This window comes from Pimephales promelas, chromosome 23, assembly GCF_988280905.1.
Source record: "Pimephales promelas chromosome 23, fPimPro1.hap1.1, whole genome shotgun sequence".
Lineage (NCBI taxonomy): Eukaryota > Metazoa > Chordata > Actinopteri > Cypriniformes > Leuciscidae > Pimephales > Pimephales promelas.
The window spans coordinates 17,140,909-17,163,473 of NC_142791.1; the positions used below are offsets into that span (position 1 = coordinate 17,140,909).

Consider the following 22,565-nt stretch of genomic DNA (forward strand, 5'->3'; position numbering starts at 1 on the left):
AACCCAAGGCGTCATAAATCCTTTAGCGTAATATGAGACTACCCAACCCAACCCTACCCCACACCTAAACCTAACCATCACAGCCAGTAGCGGAGTGGCAATTGGGAGAGTCGGGAGTTTTCCCGGTGGGCCGGTAGTGTTTCGAGGCCGCGAGGGCCGGTCTGATAAAATGTATTTATTGGAAGTTCGCCATGTGCACTTGGGGCCCAAGCTAAGGTAAGAAAACATTCTTTTTTTAACATTCTCTATAACGGAGCATATATTTCAACGCATTCTCACCCCAAGGCGTCACCTTTGACCATGCTTCAATATTTGACGTTTTAGGCGCCCTTTAGAGTCACTTACATTACGTGATCCTACGGCGTCACCTAACTGACGCTAAAGGGCGCCTAAAGCGTCAGATATTGTAGCACACTCTAAAAAATGCTGGGTTGTTTTAACCCAATTTGGGGTAAAATATGGACAAACCCAGCCATTGGGTTACATTTTTAAATTATATTTTTAACCCAATTGGCTGGGTTTGTCCATATTTTACCCCAAATTGGGTTAAAACAAACCATGTCCAAATGTCCAAATGCTTCCCAAGGCGTCAGTTAAGTGACGCCTTGGGGGTGAGAATGGGCTGTATATTTGCACTAAGTGCCTGTCTTTACAGCAAAAAGACGCCCATCTTGAAACAGCTTCAGTGGCGTAGGTCGTAGGGCGCGAAGTGCTTGAAAGCAGCTTTAGATGCGCTGAACGCGAGTTCAAATCCGTCTTTTGCCGAACTCTCTCTTCTCCCTTTTCCCAACACATATGTAAAGATGCATGTAAAACCTAACATTAAGATCTCTAGCGTTATATTTTGCCAACGAACTAAAATTGAAACCATGATATGGCGTTGCGCCATTATAATAACTGACATAAGAATAGCATCCAGTTTGTGCTGCGTGATTAGTTTGCTCACGCGATCATCATGGTCTGGTGTTTTCTCCTAAATAAAAGCTTAAGGGTTTATTTCTTGCAAGTGAAGAAATTAGGACAAAAGTATTTTAATTTTCCTATATTATAGTGTAATGTAGGTTAAAATATACTTTTGAAATACTCATTTACATAGTACATTACATTACAGTACGTCACAGGAATAATTATAAATCATTGTTACATTAATATAATAAATGTTTGGCATCCTAAAACACCATTGGTAATGTAATGCAGACTGAGACTCTCATAACTAAAAATCTGTTTGAGCCCTCTTTATTCTGCCCTACAAAGGCAAAGTGCAGTAACACATTTGGTCAAAAATGAGTTAAGACTTGTAATGGGCTTTATGACATGTGTTCTGTCTTGTGAAAAAATATCTGGGTTAAATTATGTCCCGTTTCGGAGATGCATTACCACATAATCTATCCATAACATGTTTGACTGGCTGGCATAACAACTTTAAAGGCCTTTTTCTCTGCACTTTGCCTTTGTAGGGCAGTATTGTCCTGGTACAAATTAATACTTTTTCTTTATTCAACGAGCAGTTCATGGGTTGAAGCTCTTAATTGTGATCTCTCAGAGAGCATGAGATTGCTGCATTTAACCTTAAAATGCAGAAAAAAAAATTTCTGTCCAAAATTTTCTTGCGGGGGACCATGCCCCCAAACCCCCCTAGAGGCACAGAGTCCACCCAACATAGTTTTAGAAATTACTATGGGAAAGAACGCCCATTTATGAACTTTACTCCAGCATACTAGTACAACAAAGTTCCTTTTAAATCAATAAAACTGTAAATCCTATCGGCTATTAAAATCGTGCCGGCGACGAGGGCCGGTGGTCTACGAAATTTCCCGGTAGATTTTTTGGTCCCACTCCGATGAAAAGATGAACGATGGACAACGTGAGGGAGAGTATTTACTGAGTTTTCATTTTGGGGAGAACTATTCCTTCAATAAAATACTATTGTAAAGAATACGTATAGCCTTAATATTACCGTTTTTTTCTATTGCTAAACCACAGTGGAGCACAACTGGAGCTACATGTGCAAAACTCTAACTCCAGTCTACACAGCAGCAGTTCATGTAGACCAAACTCTAGATTGTTTTTCATTGCTTGAACACAGTTTTCAAAACTCTACACACTTATCCCATGACTTTAACCACAACCTGCACAACACTGTGGATTTACAGCACTTTGTTCAAATGCTAACACACTGCTGTCAAAACTGTGAACCACTCATTCAAAACAGAATACATTTCAGCCTTGTGCCTTTCACACACTGCTGACGTTCCAACAATTTTAGCTGAAAGGCTGAAAACTTGTGGCCTAATGCCTGAGAGAGGCAGGGTTACAGTATTACAGTATACTTTTAGTTTCTACCTTTTTTTCTCATTACTGTAATTCTGTAAATTACTACAGACTATTGAAGCAAACTGCTAATTTTCAATTGTTATGTTCTAAAAAATTAAAAATATCAAATGAAAGAATGTCACTGTTTTCTTTGAAGAAAATATTACTTTGTATGAAGTGTGAAATTGTTGAAACTGCAAAGATGAAAAGTTTGGATTTTCTGCATTGGTGTTTGATGCTACTGTTTTTCCTCTCAGTGTGTTCTGACAACCCTGTCTCATCCCAAGACGTCATATAACTGACGTTTTGGGACGTCTTTTGACCATACGTCAATATTCGCCTTTTTAGGGCCCCCTTAAACGTCGGTAGATGAGGTTATGGGATCCTAACTCTACACCAGACCTAAACTTAACCCTAAACCTAACCCGTCACCTAACTGACGTTAAAGGTAAAGCGTCAGTTGTATGACGGCCCGGGATCGCCATCTACCGACGTTTAAGGGGGCCCTAAAAAGGCGGATATTGACGTACGGTCAAAAAACGTCCCAAGACGTCAGTTATATGACTTTTTGGGATGAGACTGTGTTAGTTCTGAGTGACAGTGTGTGTTATCTCAGTGAGGGTTGTGCATAGTGTTGTGCACACTGAGCCTGTTTTGAGTCGTGTGTTAAGAGTTGTGCTCAGGTGACTGTTGGTAATGCAGACTGTAGTTAGAGTTTTGCACATTTAGCTCCAGTCGTGCTCACTGCCGTTTAGCAATCGAAAAAAAAACTGTAAAATCTGTTGGCTCCACTCAATGTCAAAAGTTGGCTACCCTTTTGTTGGCTAAAAATGCTGGGTTGTTTTAACCCAATTCTTGGTAAAATATGGACAAACACAAATGTTGGGTTGAAACGTTATTTACAATTTTAACCCAACGGTTGGGTTTGTCCATATTTGACCCAAAGTTGGTTAAAACAACCCAGAGTGTCTGTGGACAATATTTTGGTTACACTTTATTTTAAGGTTTTATTGTTATATATATATATATATATATATATATATATATATATATATGTCATATGTGGCTTGGTTGGATTCTAATGTAGAATGCAGTCTGTTATTTCTTGATAACAGACGCTGCTAAGTGTAACACATCGTTGCTTCAGCTCCTTCAGGCTGATTCAAGAATCGGTCCTGATCAGCCCATTGGGGTTGTGTTCAACATAACAACCGCCTCACTCTACATTAGCCCTTAAATAAACACACACACACACACATATATATATATATATATATAGTAGTATAGTATATCGTATTGAGTAATATTAAGCAACTACATGTACTTACTATTGGGTTAGGGTAGGATTAGGGTTTGGTTGAGGGTTAGTTGGATGTAATTATGCATAATTTACTGTTATTTCTATGGTAAGTATATGTGACATATGTAACAAGGACGCTGTAAAGTAAAATGTTACCCATATTTTTTGTGAAAAATTACTGAGGCTTCAATCACACACACACACACACACACACACACACACACACACACACACACACACACACACACACACACACACACACACACACACACACACACACACACACACGCACACGCACACGCACACGAACACGAGTACTACACATTTAAATACATTGAACCCTGTAACGATAATGCCCACCTTATACAGGATAATGTGTTTCTTATCAGTTTGTGATTGTGATATGATCACTTAATGTATTGTAAATTTAGAAATATCAATATGAATTTTGTTTATTTCCTTGTTTCTTTATGTATTTACACTACAAGTATTTTTACATTCAAGAACAAGGAATTGGCATAATCTGTATAACATTTCCAGGTGGAGAAACTCAATTAAATATGAGTAAATATAACCTTTGTTTCAAGTCTCAAATAGTCAAGACAATGGATTACTTCAAGTCCATTTTTTTTGCAAATGCATAGCTTGAGTTCAAATTTTAAAATTTATCACAACAATTAGAGTTAAAGAGAATAAAAAAAGCTCAAATGACTTGATGAGAATATCTGTTATTAATGTTTCCCACATTTTCTACAATAGAGAAATAGATTTTCTACAATGAAATAACACAAAAATGGAAGTGAGAAACATTTAAAGATACAATTAAACGGACCATTACAGTCTGTCAAACAGGAGTTCGCATCTATGGTTGTTACACCTTCACCACCATGTCCAAATCATTAAAAATATATTTTTAAATGTATACATAGCCACATTTTATATATATATTTATACATATACAAAATTAATTTAAAGAATTTAAGATCAAAAAGGTTTTGAGATTCTTTCCAAACCTTTGACTGACCGTGTATTTTATTTAATTCCCTCCCTTTTTAGCCAACAATTTCAAAGTAAATGACACAAGGTGTGTATGTGTGTAGTATATTTGAAACTCTAACTTGTGTAAGAAGTAAAAAGATGAACGACATGCGCCTCTGAGAAACTAGTTCACGCAGAAAGAGGAAGCGGTCAAGTCTTTTGCAATAACATTTAAACTCTACTATAACTTAAGCCCATTGCCATGATGTGTTCAAGGGGGCTTGAAGATGACTATAGTGCAACTACACGAGTCAAGTTCTCGCAATTTAACACTTTACTTGGAAATGACAGAGCTCAAGATCAAGAGAGAAATTTCCAAATGCTCATGTGTGATTTACCTCAAAGGAAAAACACTTTGAAAATCATGTGGCATCATAATAATAAATATGCAATCATGTCCATGCTAACTCATAATAACTAACAATTTATCTCAGCAATATAACCAAAGTTCAATCTTGCATATCCTATTCTATATCCTGCATTATATAGAACAGAATAGAAATAAAATAATTTGTATTATTCATTCATTTCATAAAAATGAATGACTATATCAGCTTTACATTGTGCCACATTTATATTCACTAAGCTTTGTTTGTTCTTCTTATAATTTTCCCATTATAGTGCACAATTAATGTGCCTGAAGTACAAAATTAAGCAAACAGAAAATGCATCCTCTAGCTCTTTTACTTCAACCTCGAACACAAGCGCCAATGCAAAACCTCAGGGTCTCGTGCTAATGCATGAAAGTGAAGTGAGGCGAGTCGATGCATCAAATTCAACCACAAAATATTCCATAAAGAAGAAACTAGACATGGCCAGGTTATTGCAACCAAAATGCAAAATGTAGGCTAATGTTTGTAATGGAAAATTTGTTTCAGCTTTCTGAGAAAAGCAGAAATCCATAAAAGCAACAAAGCAGTGATAAGGCATTAATAGCCACTGGTCAGATGTGAGTTTAAATGATGTCATTTGGGGATTTTATAGGTTTTAAGGCGTTAGATATCATACAATGTTATAATATATAATTATATCATAATAGTAGTGTGTCCTATATTAAGGATTTTATAAATGTCTTGCTTTTTTTTTCTATAGAAGAGCTGTGGACTATAATATATGTATGAAAGGATTCCTGACATTTTTTAAAACCGTTTTATATGATACAATTCTTTCATCATAAATTAGTATTTGGTAACATTAAAAGTGAAGTGTTAAAAAATCTTCATTTCTTAGTATTTGTTATAAGTTTTTTATAACATCTTTGATGTACAAGTTTACAACTATTTCTAATATTTTCCAGGTTGGAAATAAATTTAAATAGCAACATTTGCATTGTAGTCTCCCATTGAAACGTTTGGACCTTATAGTGTATCATTTTTTTGTTTTTGCCAAATTTTTGGAAGTAATCATTAACAAATGAACTTTTAACACATGCATAAAAATACGTTTGTAACTTAATAAATGATTTTAAACAAATAATTCCCTTCTTTAAAACAATTGAGCCCATCTTTAGAGAAACATCTGATATTTCTGAATAGCTTTGCTTTTGAATTTACTTCAAAGTAATAATACCAGATCAGTTATTGCCACAACAAAGTGCAGTCGCAGATATTACACAGATCATTTAAAAAGTTTCTTGTCCCTTTTATTTTCATTGCAACAAAAATAAATAAAGCTGTTAGAAAATTATAATATTTATGTATACAATGATCATTTACAGTTGTATAATATAACACTGCATATGAAATATCCAAGGAGAAATCATGTAAAAATGTCATTAAAATTATTTTTTGTCTCACATCAATAATTTAGCCAACTTAATTCACTTTGCCATACTTGAGCACAAAATCTGACACACACTTAAAATATACATGTAGAGAATTAGACAATCTTACCTCACAAAGTCTGTTGAACTCACTTTGGACAAGGACTACATAGCATGTTCAAATGGCTGTCTAACTGAACAGGATGTGGTGGGACCCAAACTCAGTGGATAGTTAAAAAGAAGCAGTCGGATCAGGAGCACTTACTTCTGTGAGAAACTGTGAGCCTACACTGATGTGCTGAAACACATTGCTTTTTCACATTTGTGTTGCTGTTATTGAACTGACACAAACCTTTTTACTTCACTAAGTAAATGGAACTATTTGTAGACTTCCTCATTTTGAGAAACTTCTGCCTACTTCCTTCGCTATATGTTTTTTTTTTTTTTTTTGTCCTCCTATCTTTAACTTCCTCCTCTCTCTCAGAATGAAAAAACATAGATATTTAGTCCAGGGGCAGCCATGAGCCTTGCTCATTTTTTTAATTTTCCAACAGTTTGCATTGAACAAACATCACATTGTACAGTTTGTACAGTCCTTTTCCCCATGTACTTATTATACTAATTACAATAATTGTGTAATAACTACGTACTAACGCTGAACCTAACCTTAACCCATGTGTTACCTTATTACCCAGTTCTTTCTTAAGTTTAATGTAATGCACTGAAACATAAAGTGCAACCAAAACATGATTTCAAAATCAAATCACATGGTTCAGTACCACTTTAGGTGTCTTGTATGTTTTACATTTAAATCAATAATTTGATTGTGAACACACGTTTCTACATTGTACTTATGTATTCATCAGAATTGACCAACTTCTATGTAGGCTACACATCCATTGAGTTAATTCTATAATATGATAACAAATAAGCAAAGTTTTGCTTAACAATTAATAATGATTAAATGGTAGCACTTTATATTACAGCCATGTTCCTTATGTACTTATTATAGTAGTTGCAATAATTGTGTAATAACTAGGTACTAACCCTGTCCCTAACCATAACTCATGCAAACCTTATTTTACCCAGTATTTTCTTAGGTACACGTACAGTAAGTGCATGCGCTGTAAAATAAAATGCTAGCGATTGAATAAATAACTGATGGAAAATGCAAGCCATAACTGTTGCCCAAACAATTAAAACCTGTAAAATTTTGCATGAAACATGAAGTGTCTGTATATGAATCTGTCACTGTATGTGAGAGCAGATGTGTTATGCGGATCATTGAGCTGAACCCAGGTGTGATGACAACTGTACAAATTTACATTTACTTGTTTACTTTAGTTGTGGGTGTTCTGAGTTCCACCGTTTGCCTTTCAGTCTGCGGTTATATAAAACTGTGATCGTCTTAATAAACATAATAAATGCTAAAATCATACATCTTATGTTGCAAATGCCAACACAGAGGATTGTTTGATTCCAGCGACAGAGAGAAATGCCACACAGCTTCAAGAACAACCATCTGAGAGTTTCACAACTGACTGACATTTAAACCCTGAGTCGGATTTTAAGCTTCAGAATTGCATTTTAAAATAAGGCTTGAAGCTCGGTGCTCTTGCAGTGAAATTATTTGTGCTGTGAAATTTGCAGTGGAGTAATTTCTTTAAAACTGACTGCATTATATTGAAAAAAAAATTCAGGCACAGCATATGACTGTGGGGACAATGGAAACGGTGGCCGCCATTGATTTGGGCTTCTGGACACGCGCTTGAGGTCGAGGTTTTTCTTTTACATTCAGTACTCTTGTGCCTGTAGTATATTTGTAGAGAATGCGGTGAGATTTGAAGAAATCAAACTTGTTTTGTGAAGTTTCATCTGTTCTCAGCAGAGGGCGGCACAATGCTGAGATCAACTTCTTAGCAACCACATCTGTTGCTGTGGTTAGCAGTCCTTTATTTTCATAAACTGATCTACGTTGATCTTATCAGACCCAGATGCATCTCGGCTTTCAGTCTGTTATCATTTTAATGTTTGAAATCTCCAATGGAAATATGATTATGTCAAATTTTATGCACAAGCTAAATTGATGATGACACTATTGTCTTTGTAGAGCTGCTTTACAGCGAATCGGATTTGTTTCATAATTCACGAATTTTGCAATATCGACTCTTGGTCCACTTTAGACATTGCACTAACTTTAAGTACATTTTCCATATGTCAACTTATTCTACTAACACATAACCTGACAGTCTACTAATACTGAGAGTTAGTTGACAAGTTACTTATAGTCAGTAGAATGCCTAAAGTGGACCATCGAATTCGAAAGTGTAACTCAACACAACTTAATTGACTTGATCTGAATAATGATGCTATTGTCTTCTGTAGAGCTGCTGAATTTGAGTTTGTCTAATATTTGATGATTTTTTCACAGTGAAAAGCTGCTTTGAAACAATCTGTATTGTAAAGCACTGTATAAATAAAAGTGACTTGAAAAGCATTTTTTTTTTGTTTTAAAAGCATCTTATTTAAACTTTTTAATGAAGCACTTATTGTCCACAACAGTATTTGAAGGTCCCCTCACTTACAGTTTCCACTGATAAAATATTTCATAGCTTGGCGGCAGAAAGATGTATCTTCTTTATAAAAATAACCAAATAATAAGAAATATTTAGATTTTTGGTCGTAAAAAAAAATTAAATTTGGTCGTAAAGTCTTTAATATAATTAAACAATTAATATATGCATACAACAAATGTGCTAAAAACTTGGTATATTATACATATTGTACATATACATGGCATATACCCAACAGGAAGTCGGCCATTAAGGGTTTTTTGAAAATGAAAATCACAAAACTTTTAAATACTCCTCTTATAGGATTCATGTTGACCAAACTTTTTATGTTTTTGGATGAAGGTTCTCCTTAGGCAAAGTGTTTTCAGTCAGGATTGCAAGACACCATAATGCTATGTATATCGATAACACTGTTTATTTGGTGGTAAAAATAAAAGGGGTCATGACATACTTTATTTTAATTTTCCATGATGTCTCTGGTGTGTCTGAAGAGTAGACCGTTCAGGTCATCATAAGGAGCCGATTCCCTTCTCTCACAGTTTCTGCAGCTCACTCGGTAAAGAATGAATATGTGCAGGTCAATACGTTCGATTTGCATTAAATTGCATGAACTTATGAACTTATGAAACTGCTGCAATGCCCGCGCAAAATCTGTTTTTGTGTGTTTTTAGTAATTGTTGGTTTGATATGTTTGAGTTACTGAATAGCCTAGGCTACTACTACACAGGAGCCTAAACTCGGAGAAAAAGATAACGTTAACCACACCACAATAAAATATAATATTCAGAAGTAAACAGTGTAGCTGACTTACAGATTCAGGTAACATCCACAAATGAATAAGCGTGACGATTCAGGGAGCAGCTATACAGTGAACTCAGCGAAAATGCTACACTTGAGCAAACAGTTTGTGAATAGGCTACTACAAATGATGGCCATGAATAAAATATTACTCAGTTAGCAGTGTGAGCCAGATTGACCAGCGGCTACAGCGGCAAAAGCCAATGTGTGCTTCCTTTACCGATATATTTACTGATATCTTTTGCATTTCTAATCAAAACAAAGAAAGTCAAACTTAGCACTGCACTTACCCGTGCACACAGCAAGATACCTGTCAAGTTTGAAATCCAATGAACTAAACGGTTTGAGAGATATGCTATTGACATACAGACAGACAGACAGACAGACATTCCTGTAATTTATAGATAGATATAAATGTTCAAAGACTGGTGGAAGCTTATAAGCAGCAGAAAGACATATCACTTCTCTCTCTGTCCCTGATAGAGAGCCCTGATTGGATAATATCTGCAAAACAAAGACGGAATGCTGGGAAACTGTGGAGAGACAGAAGCACGGGACGGCTATAGGTTTCTTCTGGTACTGCTTGGGACACGCAGAGACGCATTTTCGAATGCATCCGTCCCCGAGATTGGTTTGCAGTGATCCACCTGAAGGACGCGTACATTCATGTCTCAATTCTCCCTTGACACAGGCCGTTTCTGCGCTTTGCGATCGGGGGACGAGCATATCAGTGCAAAGTTCTACCCTTCGGGCTGTCCCTGTCCCCCTGTGTCTTCATGAAAGTCACTGAGGGGGCTCTTGTTCCCACGAGAGAACAGGGTGTTCGCATTCTCAACTATCTCGACGACTGGCTCATAATAGCACACTCTCAAGATTAGCTATGCGAACACAGGGACCTCGTGCTCAGGCACCACAGCCAGATGGGTCTTCAGATCAACTGGGAAAAGAAAAAAACTCTCCCGTGTCCAGAGTATCGCTTTTCTCAGCGTGGAGTTGGATTCGGTCACACAGACAGCGCGCCTAACAGCTGCACGCTCAGTCAGTGATGAACTGCTTGAACACGTTCAAAGGCAGGATGGCGGTCCCACTGAAAACCTTTCAGAGGCTCCTGGGGCATATGGCAGTGACATCAGTGGTAACCCCGCTCGGTCTGCTTCATATAAAACCGCTTGAGCACTGGCTTCACGGCTGAGTCCTGAGATATGGGCATGCAGTGTCAGGGGTGTGGATGGACCCCCAACTGCATTGGCACATCAATTGCCTCGAGTGCTAGCAGTACATCTCTGAGCCACTTGAAAAGGCCGCTACAGGACAGGGACGTGCTGGTCCGTACGGACAACACTGCGACCATTGTGTACATCAACCGACAAGGTGGTCTATGCTCCCATCGCATGTCGCAACTTGTCCGTCATCTCCTCCTCTGGAGTCAGAAACATCTGAGGTTGCTTCGAGCCATGTATGTCCCCGACGGGCTCAACCGTGTGACCGACGAGCTATCACGAGCTGTACTTCTGGGAGAATGGCGACTCCATCCCCAGGCGGTTCAGCTGATCTGGAGAAAGTTTGGGGAGGCTCAGGTAGACCTGCTTGCCTCCTCAGAGACCTCTGGTGGTCCTCCTGGTGGCTCCCTATTGGCCCACCCGGACTTGGTTCCAAGAATTCATGCTCCTTGTGACAGTCCCTCCCTGGCCCATTCCTCTGAGGAACGATCTTCTGACTCAGAGACGGGGCACCCTATGGAACCTGCGTCCAGACCTCTGGAAACTCCATGTCGGGTCCCTGGACAGGACGCAAAGGTTTTATGTCACTTAGGGCCAATCCCAATTCTACCCCTTACCCCTTCACTTTCCCCTTCCCCTCCGTTTTGCGCGTCCACGTGAAGGGGTAGGGCTGTCCCAATTCTCTTTTGGTTGGAGGGGGAGGGCTAGGGTGAAGGGCCAGATAGCCCTTCAAACGAAGATTTTTCGGGAGCACACTTCAAACGAAGGGGTATGAGAAGTGTCACTGCTAACCCAGGCTGGCTGCCCAAGCGACAAAGGAGACCCATAAATTTAAGTATTTGTGGCTTTAATAAGTATTATAACGACAAATAATGATTTGCTTTATGTTACATTCAATATTGTGTTCATATTTACGGTCAGTTTCTTCACAGAAACGTTTGTAAAAAAAAAAAAAAAATCGCTAAAATTACTGTAGTTTGCTAACGATAGTCCCGCAACATATTTTCGTCGTCTCCGTTGTTTCCTGCGAACTTCACAAGATGCAAGAAAATAGCTGTAACCCACGCGACTGAGATAACTGCAGCTGTCGACGGGATCTTGGAAGTTGTGATAAACATCGGCGCATCTCCTGTGACGTAGGCGCTAGCGACGACTTATAATGACGTTTAACGGAGGCGTAGTGGTGTCCCATTACTTAGGGGAATATTTTCACCCCTACGCATTGCCACTCTGTTTCAAGGGTCAAGGGGAAGGCGAAGGGGTAGGGCTAGGGGAAAGGGAAGGGGTAAGGGGTAGAACTGGGATTGGCCCTTACCCCCAGAGGTTATTAACACCATCACTTTAGCACGGCGCCGTCCACGAGACGTGTTTACGCCCTGAAGTGGAACCTGTTCTTCGAGTGGTTTTCTTCTCACCGAGAAGACCCCAAAGATGTTCGATAGGGTCTGTGCTTTCCTTCTTGCAGCAAGGGTTGGAGCGAAGGCTGTCTCCCTCCACCCTCAAATTACATGCTGCAACTATTTCAGCTTATCACGACCACATAGATGGCAAAACAGTTGGGAAGCACGACCTGGTCGTCAAGTTTCTTAGGCAGACCAGACAATTAAATCCTCTAGGGACAGCTATAGGTTTCTTCTGGTGCTGATTGGTTGGAGGGATGGCTATAATGTAGGTTTCTTCTGATGCTGATTGGTTGGAGTGACAGCTATAGGTTTCTTCTGGTGCTGATTGGTTGGAGGGACAGCTATAGGTTTCTTCTGGTGCTGATTGGTTGGAGGGACAGCTATAGGTTTCTTCTGGTGCTGATTGGTTGGAGGAATGGCTATAGGTTTCTTCTGGTGCTGATTGGTTGGAGGGACAGCTATAGGTTTCTTCTGGTGCTGATTGGTTGGAGGGACGACTATAGGTTTCTTCTGGTGCTGAATTGGTTGGAGGAACAGCTATAGGGTTCTTCTGGTGCTGATTGGTTGGAGAGACAGATGCAGGTTTCTTCTGGTGCTGATTGATTGCATGGATGGCTGTATGTTTCTTCTTGTGCTGATTGGCTAGAGGGACGGCTGTAGGTTTCTTCTGGTGCTGATTGGTTGGAGGGACGACTATAGGTTTCTGCTGGTGCTGATTGGTTGGAGGGACAGCTATAGATTTCCTCTGGTGCTGATTGGTTGGAGGCACAGCTATAATGTAGGTTTCTTTTGGTGCTGATTGGTTGGAACGACAGCTATAGGTTTCTTCTGGTTCTGATTGTTTGGAGGGACAGCTATAGGTTTCTTCTGGTGCTGATTGGTTGCATGGATGGCTGTAGGTTTCTTCTGGTGCTGATTGGTTGAAGGGACGACAACAGGTTTCTTCTGGTGCTGATTGGTTGGAGGGACAGCTGTAGGTTTCTTCTGGTTCTGATTGGTTGGAGGGACGACTATAGGTTTCTTCTGGTGCTGATTGGTTGCATGGATGGCTGTAGGTTTCTTCTGGTGCTGATTGGTTGCATGGATGGCTGTAGGTTTCTTCTGGTGCTGATTGGTTGGAGGGACGACTATAGGTTTCTTCTGGTGCTGATTGGTTGGAGGGACGACTATAGGTTTCTTCTGGTGCTGATTGGTTGGAGGGACGACTATAGGTTTCTGCTGGTGCTGATTGGTTGGAAGGATGGCTATAGGTCTCTTTTTGTGCTGATTGGCTGGAGGGACGGCGGCTATAGATTTCACCCTGTGCTGATTGGTTGGAGGGACAGCTATAGGTTTCCTCTGGTGCTGAATTGGTTGGAGGGATGGCTATAGGTTTCCTCTGGTGCTGATTGGTTGGAGGGACAGCTATAGGTTTCCTCTGGTGCTGAATTGGTTGGAGGGATGGCTATAGGTTTCCTCTGGTGCTGATTGGTTGGAGGGACAGCTATAGGTTTCCTCTGGTGCTAATGGGTTGGAGGGACAGCTATAGGTTTCTTCTGGTGCTGATTGGTTGGAGGGACAGCTATAGGTTTCTTCTGGTGCTGAATTGGTTGGAGTGACAGCTATAGGTTTCTTCTGGTGCTGAATTGGTTGGAGGGACAGCTATAGGTTTCCTCTGGTGCTAATTGGTTGGAGGGACAGCTATAGGTTTCTTCTGGTGCTGATTGGTTGGAGGGACAGCTATAGGTTTCCTCTGGTGCTAATTGGTTAGAGGGACAGCTATAGGTTTCTTCTGGTGCTGATTGGTTGGAGGGATGGCTATAGGTTTCCTCTGGTGCTAATTGGTTGGAGGGACAGCTATAGGTTTCTTCTGGTGCTGATTGGTTGGAGGGACAGCTATAGGTTTCCTCTGGTGCTAATTGGTTAGAGGGACAGCTATAGGTTTCTTCTGGTGCTGATTGGTTGGAGGGATGGCTATAGGTTTCTTCTGGTGCTGAATTGGTTGGAGGGACAGCTATAGGTTTCCTCTGGTGCTGAATTGGTTGGAGGGACGGCTATAGGTTTCCTCTGGTGCTGATTGGTTGGAGGGACGGCTATAGGTTTCTTCTGGTGCTAATTGGTCGGAGGGACAGCTATAGGTTTCTTCTGGTGCTAATTGGTTGGAGGGATGGCTATAGGTTTCCTCTGGTGCTGATTGGTTGGAGGGACAGCTATATGTTTCCTCTGGTGCTGAATTGGTTGGAGGGACAGCTATATGTTTCTTCTGGTGCTGAATGGGTTGGAGGGACAGCTAGAGGTTTCTTCTGGTGCTGAATTGGTTGGAGGGACAGCTATAGGTTTCTTCTGGTGCTGAATTGGTTGGAGGGACAGCTAGAGGTTTCTTCTGGTGCTGAATTGGTTGGAGGGACAGCTATAGGTTTCTTCTGGTGCTGAATTGGTTGGAGGGACAGCTATAGGTTTCTTCTGGTGCTGAATTGGTTGGAGGGACAGCTATAGGTTTCTTCTGGTGCTGAATTGGTTGGAGGGACAGCTATAGGTTTCCTCTGGTGCTGAATTGGTTGGAGGGACGGCTATAGGTTTCCTCTGGTGCTGATTGGTTGGAGGGACGGCTATAGGTTTCTTCTGGTGCTAATTGGTCGGAGGGACAGCTATAGGTTTCTTCTGGTGCTAATTGGTTGGAGGGATGGCTATAGGTTTCCTCTGGTGCTGATTGGTTGGAGGGACAGCTATATGTTTCCTCTGGTGCTGAATTGGTTGGAGGGACAGCTATATGTTTCTTCTGGTGCTGAATGGGTTGGAGGGACAGCTAGAGGTTTCTTCTGGTGCTGAATTGGTTGGAGGGACAGCTATAGGTTTCTTCTGGTGCTGAATTGGTTGGAGGGACAGCTAGAGGTTTCTTCTGGTGCTGAATTGGTTGGAGGGACAGCTATAGGTTTCTTCTGGTGCTGAATTGGTTGGAGGGACAGCTATAGGTTTCTTCTGGTGCTGAATTGGTTGGAGGGACAGCTATAGGTTTCTTCTGGTGCTGAATTGGTTGGAGGGACAGCTATAGGTTTCTTCTGGTGCTGAATTGGTTGAAGGGAAAGCTAGTGGTTTCTTCCGGTGCTGAATTGGTTGGAGGGACAGCTAGAGGTTTCTTCTGGTGCTAATTGGTTGGAGGGACAGCTATAGGTTTCTTCTGGTGCTGAATTGGTTGAAGGGAAAGCTAGTGGTTTCTTCTGGTGCTGAAGTGGTTGGAGGGACAGCTATAGGTTTCTTCTGGTGCTGAATTGGTTGGAGGGACAGCTAGAGGTTTCTTCTAGTGCTAATTGGTTGGAGGGACAGCTATAGGTTTCTTCTGGTGCTGAATTGGTTGGAGGGACAGCTATAGGTTTCTTCTGGTGCTGAGTTGGTTGGAGGGAAGGCTATAGGTTTCTTTTTGTGCTGATAGGTTGGAGGGACGGCAATAGGTTTCTTCCTGTGCTGATTGGTTGGATTACAGCTGCTTTTAGATCAACAACTGTGAGGAACTATCACATGCAGAATAGATGCAGGTGGATAAAGCTTTTCAAAGAAATATTAACCATTTCACAGATATTATGCTGTTACACCTTGTTTAACTGTTAGCCGGTGCTAAGTAGTAACGGATTACATGTAATTTGAAGTATATGTAATTAGATTACAAAAATTCTTATACTAAGTAATAGTACTTGTAATTTTTTATTGATTACAAGATTATATGTGACCATGGACCACAGGGTAGTCACATGACATGGGTAATTTTTTTTTTTTTAAATTGAGATTTATACATCATCATTGGAGTATGGTTTGTTAGGACAGGACATTATTTGGCTGAGATACAACTATTTGAAAATCTGGAATCTGAGGATGCAAAAAATCAAAACATTGAGAAAATCGCCTTTAAAGTGGTCCATTTATGTTTGAGATTGTGCTGCATCCACTCACACAAATAAATGTTCCATATATTTACGGTAGGAAATTTACAAAATATCTTCATGGAACATGATCTTTAGGCTACTTAATATCCTAATGTTTTTGACATAAAAGAAAAATTGATAATTTTGACCCATATGATGTATGGTTGGCTATTGCAACAAATATTCCCGTGTTGTTGTGATCCAGGGTCACACATGTTATTCACACAATGGCAGTAAATTATTCATAATTAATTGTTTCCCCCTGCTACTTCTTAGATTTATATTTCGTATGTACTTCAAATATTTTTTCATTTTCCTTTTTTAAAAAAGTCTACTGCTTATCAGAAGCTCTTCCAGGTTTGTGGAATTGCACAAGTCATGTGACTTTCACTGAAAACTGAGACAAACTGAGAGTTTGTTCTGTCTTGTTCTTTGTCAGTTCTTATCGTTGCATTAATGTGGTTGTTATGTTTCCGTTACTGCTCGGAAAATCCTATGATTTTTTTTTTTTTTAATAAGATTTGGATTTTGTTTAATAAAAGACTGTTGCAATTAGATCCTGCGTCCTCCATTGCTGCAATTTGTATCATCATTTTACATTTTGATCATCTTTCATCTGTTTTAATATGATTGTTTTTTTTAATTATTAATTTCAATTGAACATTTTCATGACATTATTAATTAGCCTACTTTAGCTTTTCATTAAACTCATGAGCCTCGGTCAACTCTGACATAATGAAATATTTAATGTACTTCATGTTGCTACTAACAGAGAATGGAATATATTTTCTTTCTCTTTGAATTTTTATATCAATTTGGCTCAAGATTATCCTTTTCAAATCAATATTATAAATGAGGTAGATCAAAAGTAATCAAAAAAGTAGTCTTAGGCTAGGCTATATTACATAAAATGTGCAATGTAATACTGTAAATTATAATAGATTACTTTTTTACGTTATAACTAAAAAAAATGTATCATGTGATTTGGAATTTGTAAGTATTTGTAAGTGACATTTAACCTATCACATTGGGGAGGACGTTATTATTTAAAGAGCCGTTCACAGTTCAGTATTATTGATGATTATACAATCATATACAAGATTTTTTACAAGATTATACAAGATTATACAATCTGCCATATCTGTTTACATTTTGAATGGCAAACATTTAGTGTGAAATGCTAATTTTAATCTTAAATTTCTTAACTTCACAAAAGCCTAACGCACATCTAGATCTGAATTATTATATGTATATACTATAGCCCACAATAAAAACGGAAGTGAGTGATGAATATGAGGAATATAACGAGGCAGGGCTGCGTGTGTGTTGTGCAGCGGGCTGAAATCCCAGATGACGTCACGGGGAGAGAACGGGAGAGAGTCAGCAGACACTGAGGAAACACACGCTCCCTTAAACATCACAGTCATGCCTCAGATGGACCTTTAGAGGTATCGCAGACCTCGGGAAAAACAACCCACGTCCCATATTCTCCATCGTCCACCACGACATGACAACGGGGATTTTAAATTACTCCTAGTTTATAGCTACATCAGCATTTAGGTGAGTTTCTAAAGCGCATCCACTCAAACCAGCGAACGAAATCGGTATGTATTATTTATTATTTAAAATACACAATATTTATTATATATAATTTATTGTATAACAAAGGAAAGGTAGCCTATAGGCTATATGGTACTCACAGTTAGTGCTGTTTTCTGTAGGTGTTGTTTTGCGCATTCTGCCTAAACAGCGCTGCATCACATCCTGACCCGTTTACCGTCAAATAAAAGACGCATTCACATGTATTTCCAGTTTTTGAGTGCATCCACTGAGCATGTGCTGCTCCTGTATTGAGCTTATATTCGTCCTGCTGGATGAACTGATCAGGGAAACCTACATGTCAGACTGGCAGAGGTCTCATTGGCCAGTAGACTATACTGACTCTCATTATAAGAACGAGTTTACTTTGATTTTGAATTGCATGAATTTTGAATGCTTTGTGTAACCATACCCTCAAGATTCGATAGCCTACATATCACGATCACAGTACGATTATTGCGATACATTTGGTAAAAGGCTAACCAAAAATGTAAAGTTGATTGACACGCAAAATTTGGTATTACATTGTGTGTGTGTAAATGTATAGGATGGACTTGGTGCTGGAAATCTAAAACACAGGACAATAGAGACACCAAAATAAAAATATCAATATTAATTTCAGAGCTGAAAATACAGAATTATTATAAACAAATTATGTAGGCCACTTTTTTACTGTTAACTTAACGATACAACATTATCAGGACAGGACCCACAAATATCAATATTATATATGTAGTACTGACACAGACATTTTCATTTTGGGGGAACTCCACGATACATATCGATGCATGTTTGTATTTAATTGTGATTTACTGTGACACGATATATTGTTACACCGCTACTTTAAATATTTTTATATATTGTAGAAAGCTCTCGAAATCATGTTTTATAACAGACTTAATAATGTAATATCCTAATACTATTATAATATAATGTTTGGCTCGTTTCATGATTTATAATGTAAATACAGTGTCGTTGATGGGATATCAAACTTCTGGTGCTTGTATTTCATAAACATTTCTTCACTTTGCCTCCATCCAGGTCTTTTTAAGCACCGCTATGCCAGAACAAAGTAATGATTACCGGGTGGTTGTGTTTGGAGCCGGTGGAGTGGGCAAAAGCTCCCTGGTCCTGCGCTTTGTGAAGGGAACCTTTCGTGAAAGCTACATCCCCACCGTCGAGGACACCTACAGGCAGGTGATCAGCTGCGACAAGAGCATCTGCACGCTTCAGATCACGGACACCACCGGCAGCCACCAGTTCCCCGCCATGCAGCGCCTGTCCATCTCCAAAGGCCACGCATTCATCTTAGTCTACTCAATCTCCAGCAAACAGTCTCTGGAGGAGCTCAAGCCCATCTTTGAGCAGATCTGCCTGATTAAGGGAGACATCGAGAACATCCCGATCATGCTGGTGGGAAACAAGAACGACGAGCTGAGCAGCCGTGAAGTGGAGAGCGGGGACGGAGAGGCCACGGCCAAGAGGTGGAAGTGTGCCTTCATGGAGACCTCAGCCAAGACCAATCACAACGTCAAGGAGCTGTTTCAGGAGCTTCTGAACCTGGAGAAACGCAGGACTGTGAGCCTTCAGATCGACGGCAAGAAGAGCAAGCAGCAAAAACGAGCGGAGAAGCTTAAGGGCAAATGTGTGGTCATGTGAAAAACCAAAGTGTGTTTGGAAAACCAAAGTGTTTTGTTGATGGCGTTAATGCACAGTTTACTCCTGGAGACAAGAACGCTGGAAGAGGAGCAAGGATCGAGTGGGACAACTGTTGTTTACTCGGATATCTTAAAGAAAGAGTTCACCTAAAAATGGAAATTTGGTAAACCGTTAAGGTTTTATTTCTTCTGTGGAACACAAATGTTAATTTTTTTTAAGAAGAATGAGCGCTCTTTTTCATATTAAGTAAACGGGGTAATGTCCAAAATGACAAACAGCAGTTCATATGACTCATGTGCAATATTCCTGAAGTCATCCGCTTATCTTAAGTCAATTTATGATACTTTTATGATGCCTATTCATTTAGGAGCCTTACTGCACTAGTCCCATCCACCAACATCATATGCAATTATGCAAAAGACTAAGCAACATATACATTGAGAATGGAGGACAAATAATAAGTCAATGCTTCTCTAACAAATGTTTGCATTCAACTCTCTTTCTCTTTTTGAGTTTCTTGGTAGAACGCAAGAGTTTTTGCGAGGGAACACAAAGTTTATCTTGAGAATGCAAAACATTTGCGAGAGAAAGCAAAAGCATTGACAAACTATTTTTCCTCCTTTAGGGGCTCCGTAGAGAAATGCCTAGAGAACCAATGTTCATAAAGTTTTAAAGCAGTGGTTACTTCAGAATTCAAATTTCCTGATAATTTATCCATGTCATCCAAGGTGTTCATGTCTTTCTCTCTTCAGTCGAAAAGAAATGAAGGTTTTTGAGGAAAACATTTCAGGAATTTTCTCCATTTAGGGACTTCAACGGGTATCAATGGGTTGAAGGTCCAAGTTGCAGTTTCGGTGCAGCTTCAAAGTCTCGACGCGATTCCAGCCGAGGAATAAGAGTCTTATTTAGACAAACCATCGGTCATTTTCTAAACATAATAAACATTTATATTCTTTTTAAGCACTAATGCTGGTGGTGCACTAGCTCTGTGATGCGCCACAGATTACGTAATCAGGTTGAAAGGTCACGTGTGACGTAGGCGGAAGTACAGAGCTAGTGTTTACAAAGCCAACATGCAAAGAATAAGTCAAACGGCATTTACAAAAAAAAATAAAAAATACGTTTAAGGGTTAGTTCACCCAAAAATGAAAATTCTGTAGTATTTTCTCACCCTCATGTTGCTCCAACCCCGTAAGACCATATTCGGACCATATGACCGTTCATATTCGGAACACAAATAAAGATATTTTTGATTAAATCTGAGAGCTGGATCACTCCTGCATACTAGTCCATAGGCTTCTTGAGGAATTGAAACTTGCCGGCCTCGAAAAGTTATTAAAGACATCGTTAAAATAGTCCAAGTGACTACAGTGGCTCAATATTAAGTTTATCAAATGGCGAAAATACTTTTTGTGTGCAAAAAAACAACAAAAATAACGACTTTTTCAACTACTCATTAACCTCTCTCTCTGCCTCGAGTCAGGTTACTAGTTTAACAGCGTATGATCTGTTGTTGTACGTCATACGCATCACACACAAGACCAGCGTCGGCCAATAGTGGGCCTACGTGTGACGTAGCTCTACGCAATTACACTAGTTTAACTGACTCGACGCCCAAAGAAAATGAAATGAATAGTTGAAATAAAGTCGTTATTTATGTTTGTTTTTGCGCACAAAAAGTATTCTCGTTGTTTCATAAAGTTAAGATTGAGCCACTGTAATCACTTGGACTATTTTAACGATGTCTTTAATAACTTTTCAAGACCGGCAAGTTTCAATCACTCAAGAAGCCTATGGGCTAGTATGGAGGAGTAATCCAGCTCTCAGATTTAATAAAAAATATCTTAATTCAGCGCAGTCTCATCCTAAGACGTCATACAACTGACGTTTTGGGACGTCTTTTGACCATACGTCAATATCCGCCTTTTTAGGGCTCCCTTAAACGTCGGTAGATGAGGTTATCGGATCCTAACCCTACCCCAGACCTAAACCTAACCCGTCACCTAACCGACATTAAAGGTAAAGCGTCAGTTGTATGACGGCCCGGGATCGTCATCTACCGACGTTTAAGGGGGCCCTAAAATGGCGGATGTTGACGTATGGTCAAAAGACGTCCCAAGACGTCAGTTATATGACTTCTTGGGATGAGACTGTGTTACTTAATTTGTGTTCCGAAGATGAACGAAGGTCTTACGGGGTTGGAACAACATGAGGGTGAGTAAATACTGACAGAATTTTCATTTTTGGCTGAACTAACCCTTTAAATAAAAGGTTAAACAACGATGTCAGATGATTTTGACGTTGGAAGAGAAAATGAGATTTCTACATTTTCCCCATACTTCAGTTTACCGCCTGACCTTTCCAACGGGATTACGTAATGCGTGAAGTCGTGGACGTGCATGATAATTTGATTTTTAGAAAATGACTGATAGTTTGGCTAGATAAGACTCTTATTCTTCAAGACTTTGAATCTGCACTAAAACTCACATTGGTCCCTGTTGTGGTCACTATAAGGAGAAAAATCTTGAAATGTTTTTTTTTTGACTGAAAAGACATTAATATTTTGGATGATGTGGCGGTCAGGAAATTATCAGGAAATTTTAATTTAGAACTGAACTAATCCTTTCATTTTACATTTTGTAATGACATATTTTCGCCATCTTGGCACAGATGTGATTGTGATGTAATCAAAGTTTACAGCAACATCAGTGCCTGGCAACCTGTTCTGCTCTCAGCTTTCCTCGCTTCTAGACCACAAAACCCCAGGCTGACCCAATGGACCCAGTGGCAGAACTAATACCTTTTTTTAAATCAATAAGCATTTCAAAAAGCAGTAAAATCAGGACAAGAGTTTTAAAACCACTTGCTATTCCTGAGATCGATAGTCACATTAGCTTTACAGCCGTTTTGTGGAGAACAGCTGCCTCTTACAGCACAGGCAGGGCCAAGTTAATGTGTTTATAACAGAGACGTCATAAATGGCATGATCGCATTCATCAACTGA

The 22,565-nt window shown here is 39.5% G+C and overlaps 2 protein-coding genes across 6 annotated transcripts in view; one reads left to right on the forward strand and one right to left on the reverse strand.

Annotated features, from left to right (window-relative positions):
- syk (spleen tyrosine kinase) overlaps nucleotides 1-18,178 on the reverse strand; it is a 45,594-nt gene extending 27,416 nt beyond the window's left edge. For 2 of the 4 annotated variants that reach the window (XM_039676014.2, XM_039676012.2), the window contains exon 1: nucleotides 6,544-6,789. The gene's annotated coding sequence lies outside the window, so the exon portion shown is untranslated. Of the gene's footprint in view, nucleotides 1-6,543; nucleotides 6,791-18,003 lie in introns of those variants that run through there. The other 2 variants (XM_089126547.1, XM_089126546.1) reach the window with 2 other exon arrangements.
- Nucleotides 17,644-21,292, forward strand: diras2 (DIRAS family GTPase 2). Of its 2 annotated transcripts, none has more exons than XM_039676016.2 (2): nucleotides 17,644-17,907; nucleotides 18,944-21,292. In XM_039676016.2, exon 2 carries the CDS (start codon nucleotides 18,962-18,964, stop codon nucleotides 19,559-19,561), a length of 600 nt encoding a protein of 199 aa, XP_039531950.2. In that variant the 5' UTR covers nucleotides 17,644-17,907; nucleotides 18,944-18,961; the 3' UTR covers nucleotides 19,562-21,292. The 2 variants fall into 2 exon arrangements, with proteins under 2 accessions (XP_039531950.2, XP_039531949.2); XM_039676015.2 differs by having other exon boundaries at nucleotides 17,644-17,863.
- Nucleotides 21,293-22,565: the final 1,273 nt, after the last annotated feature.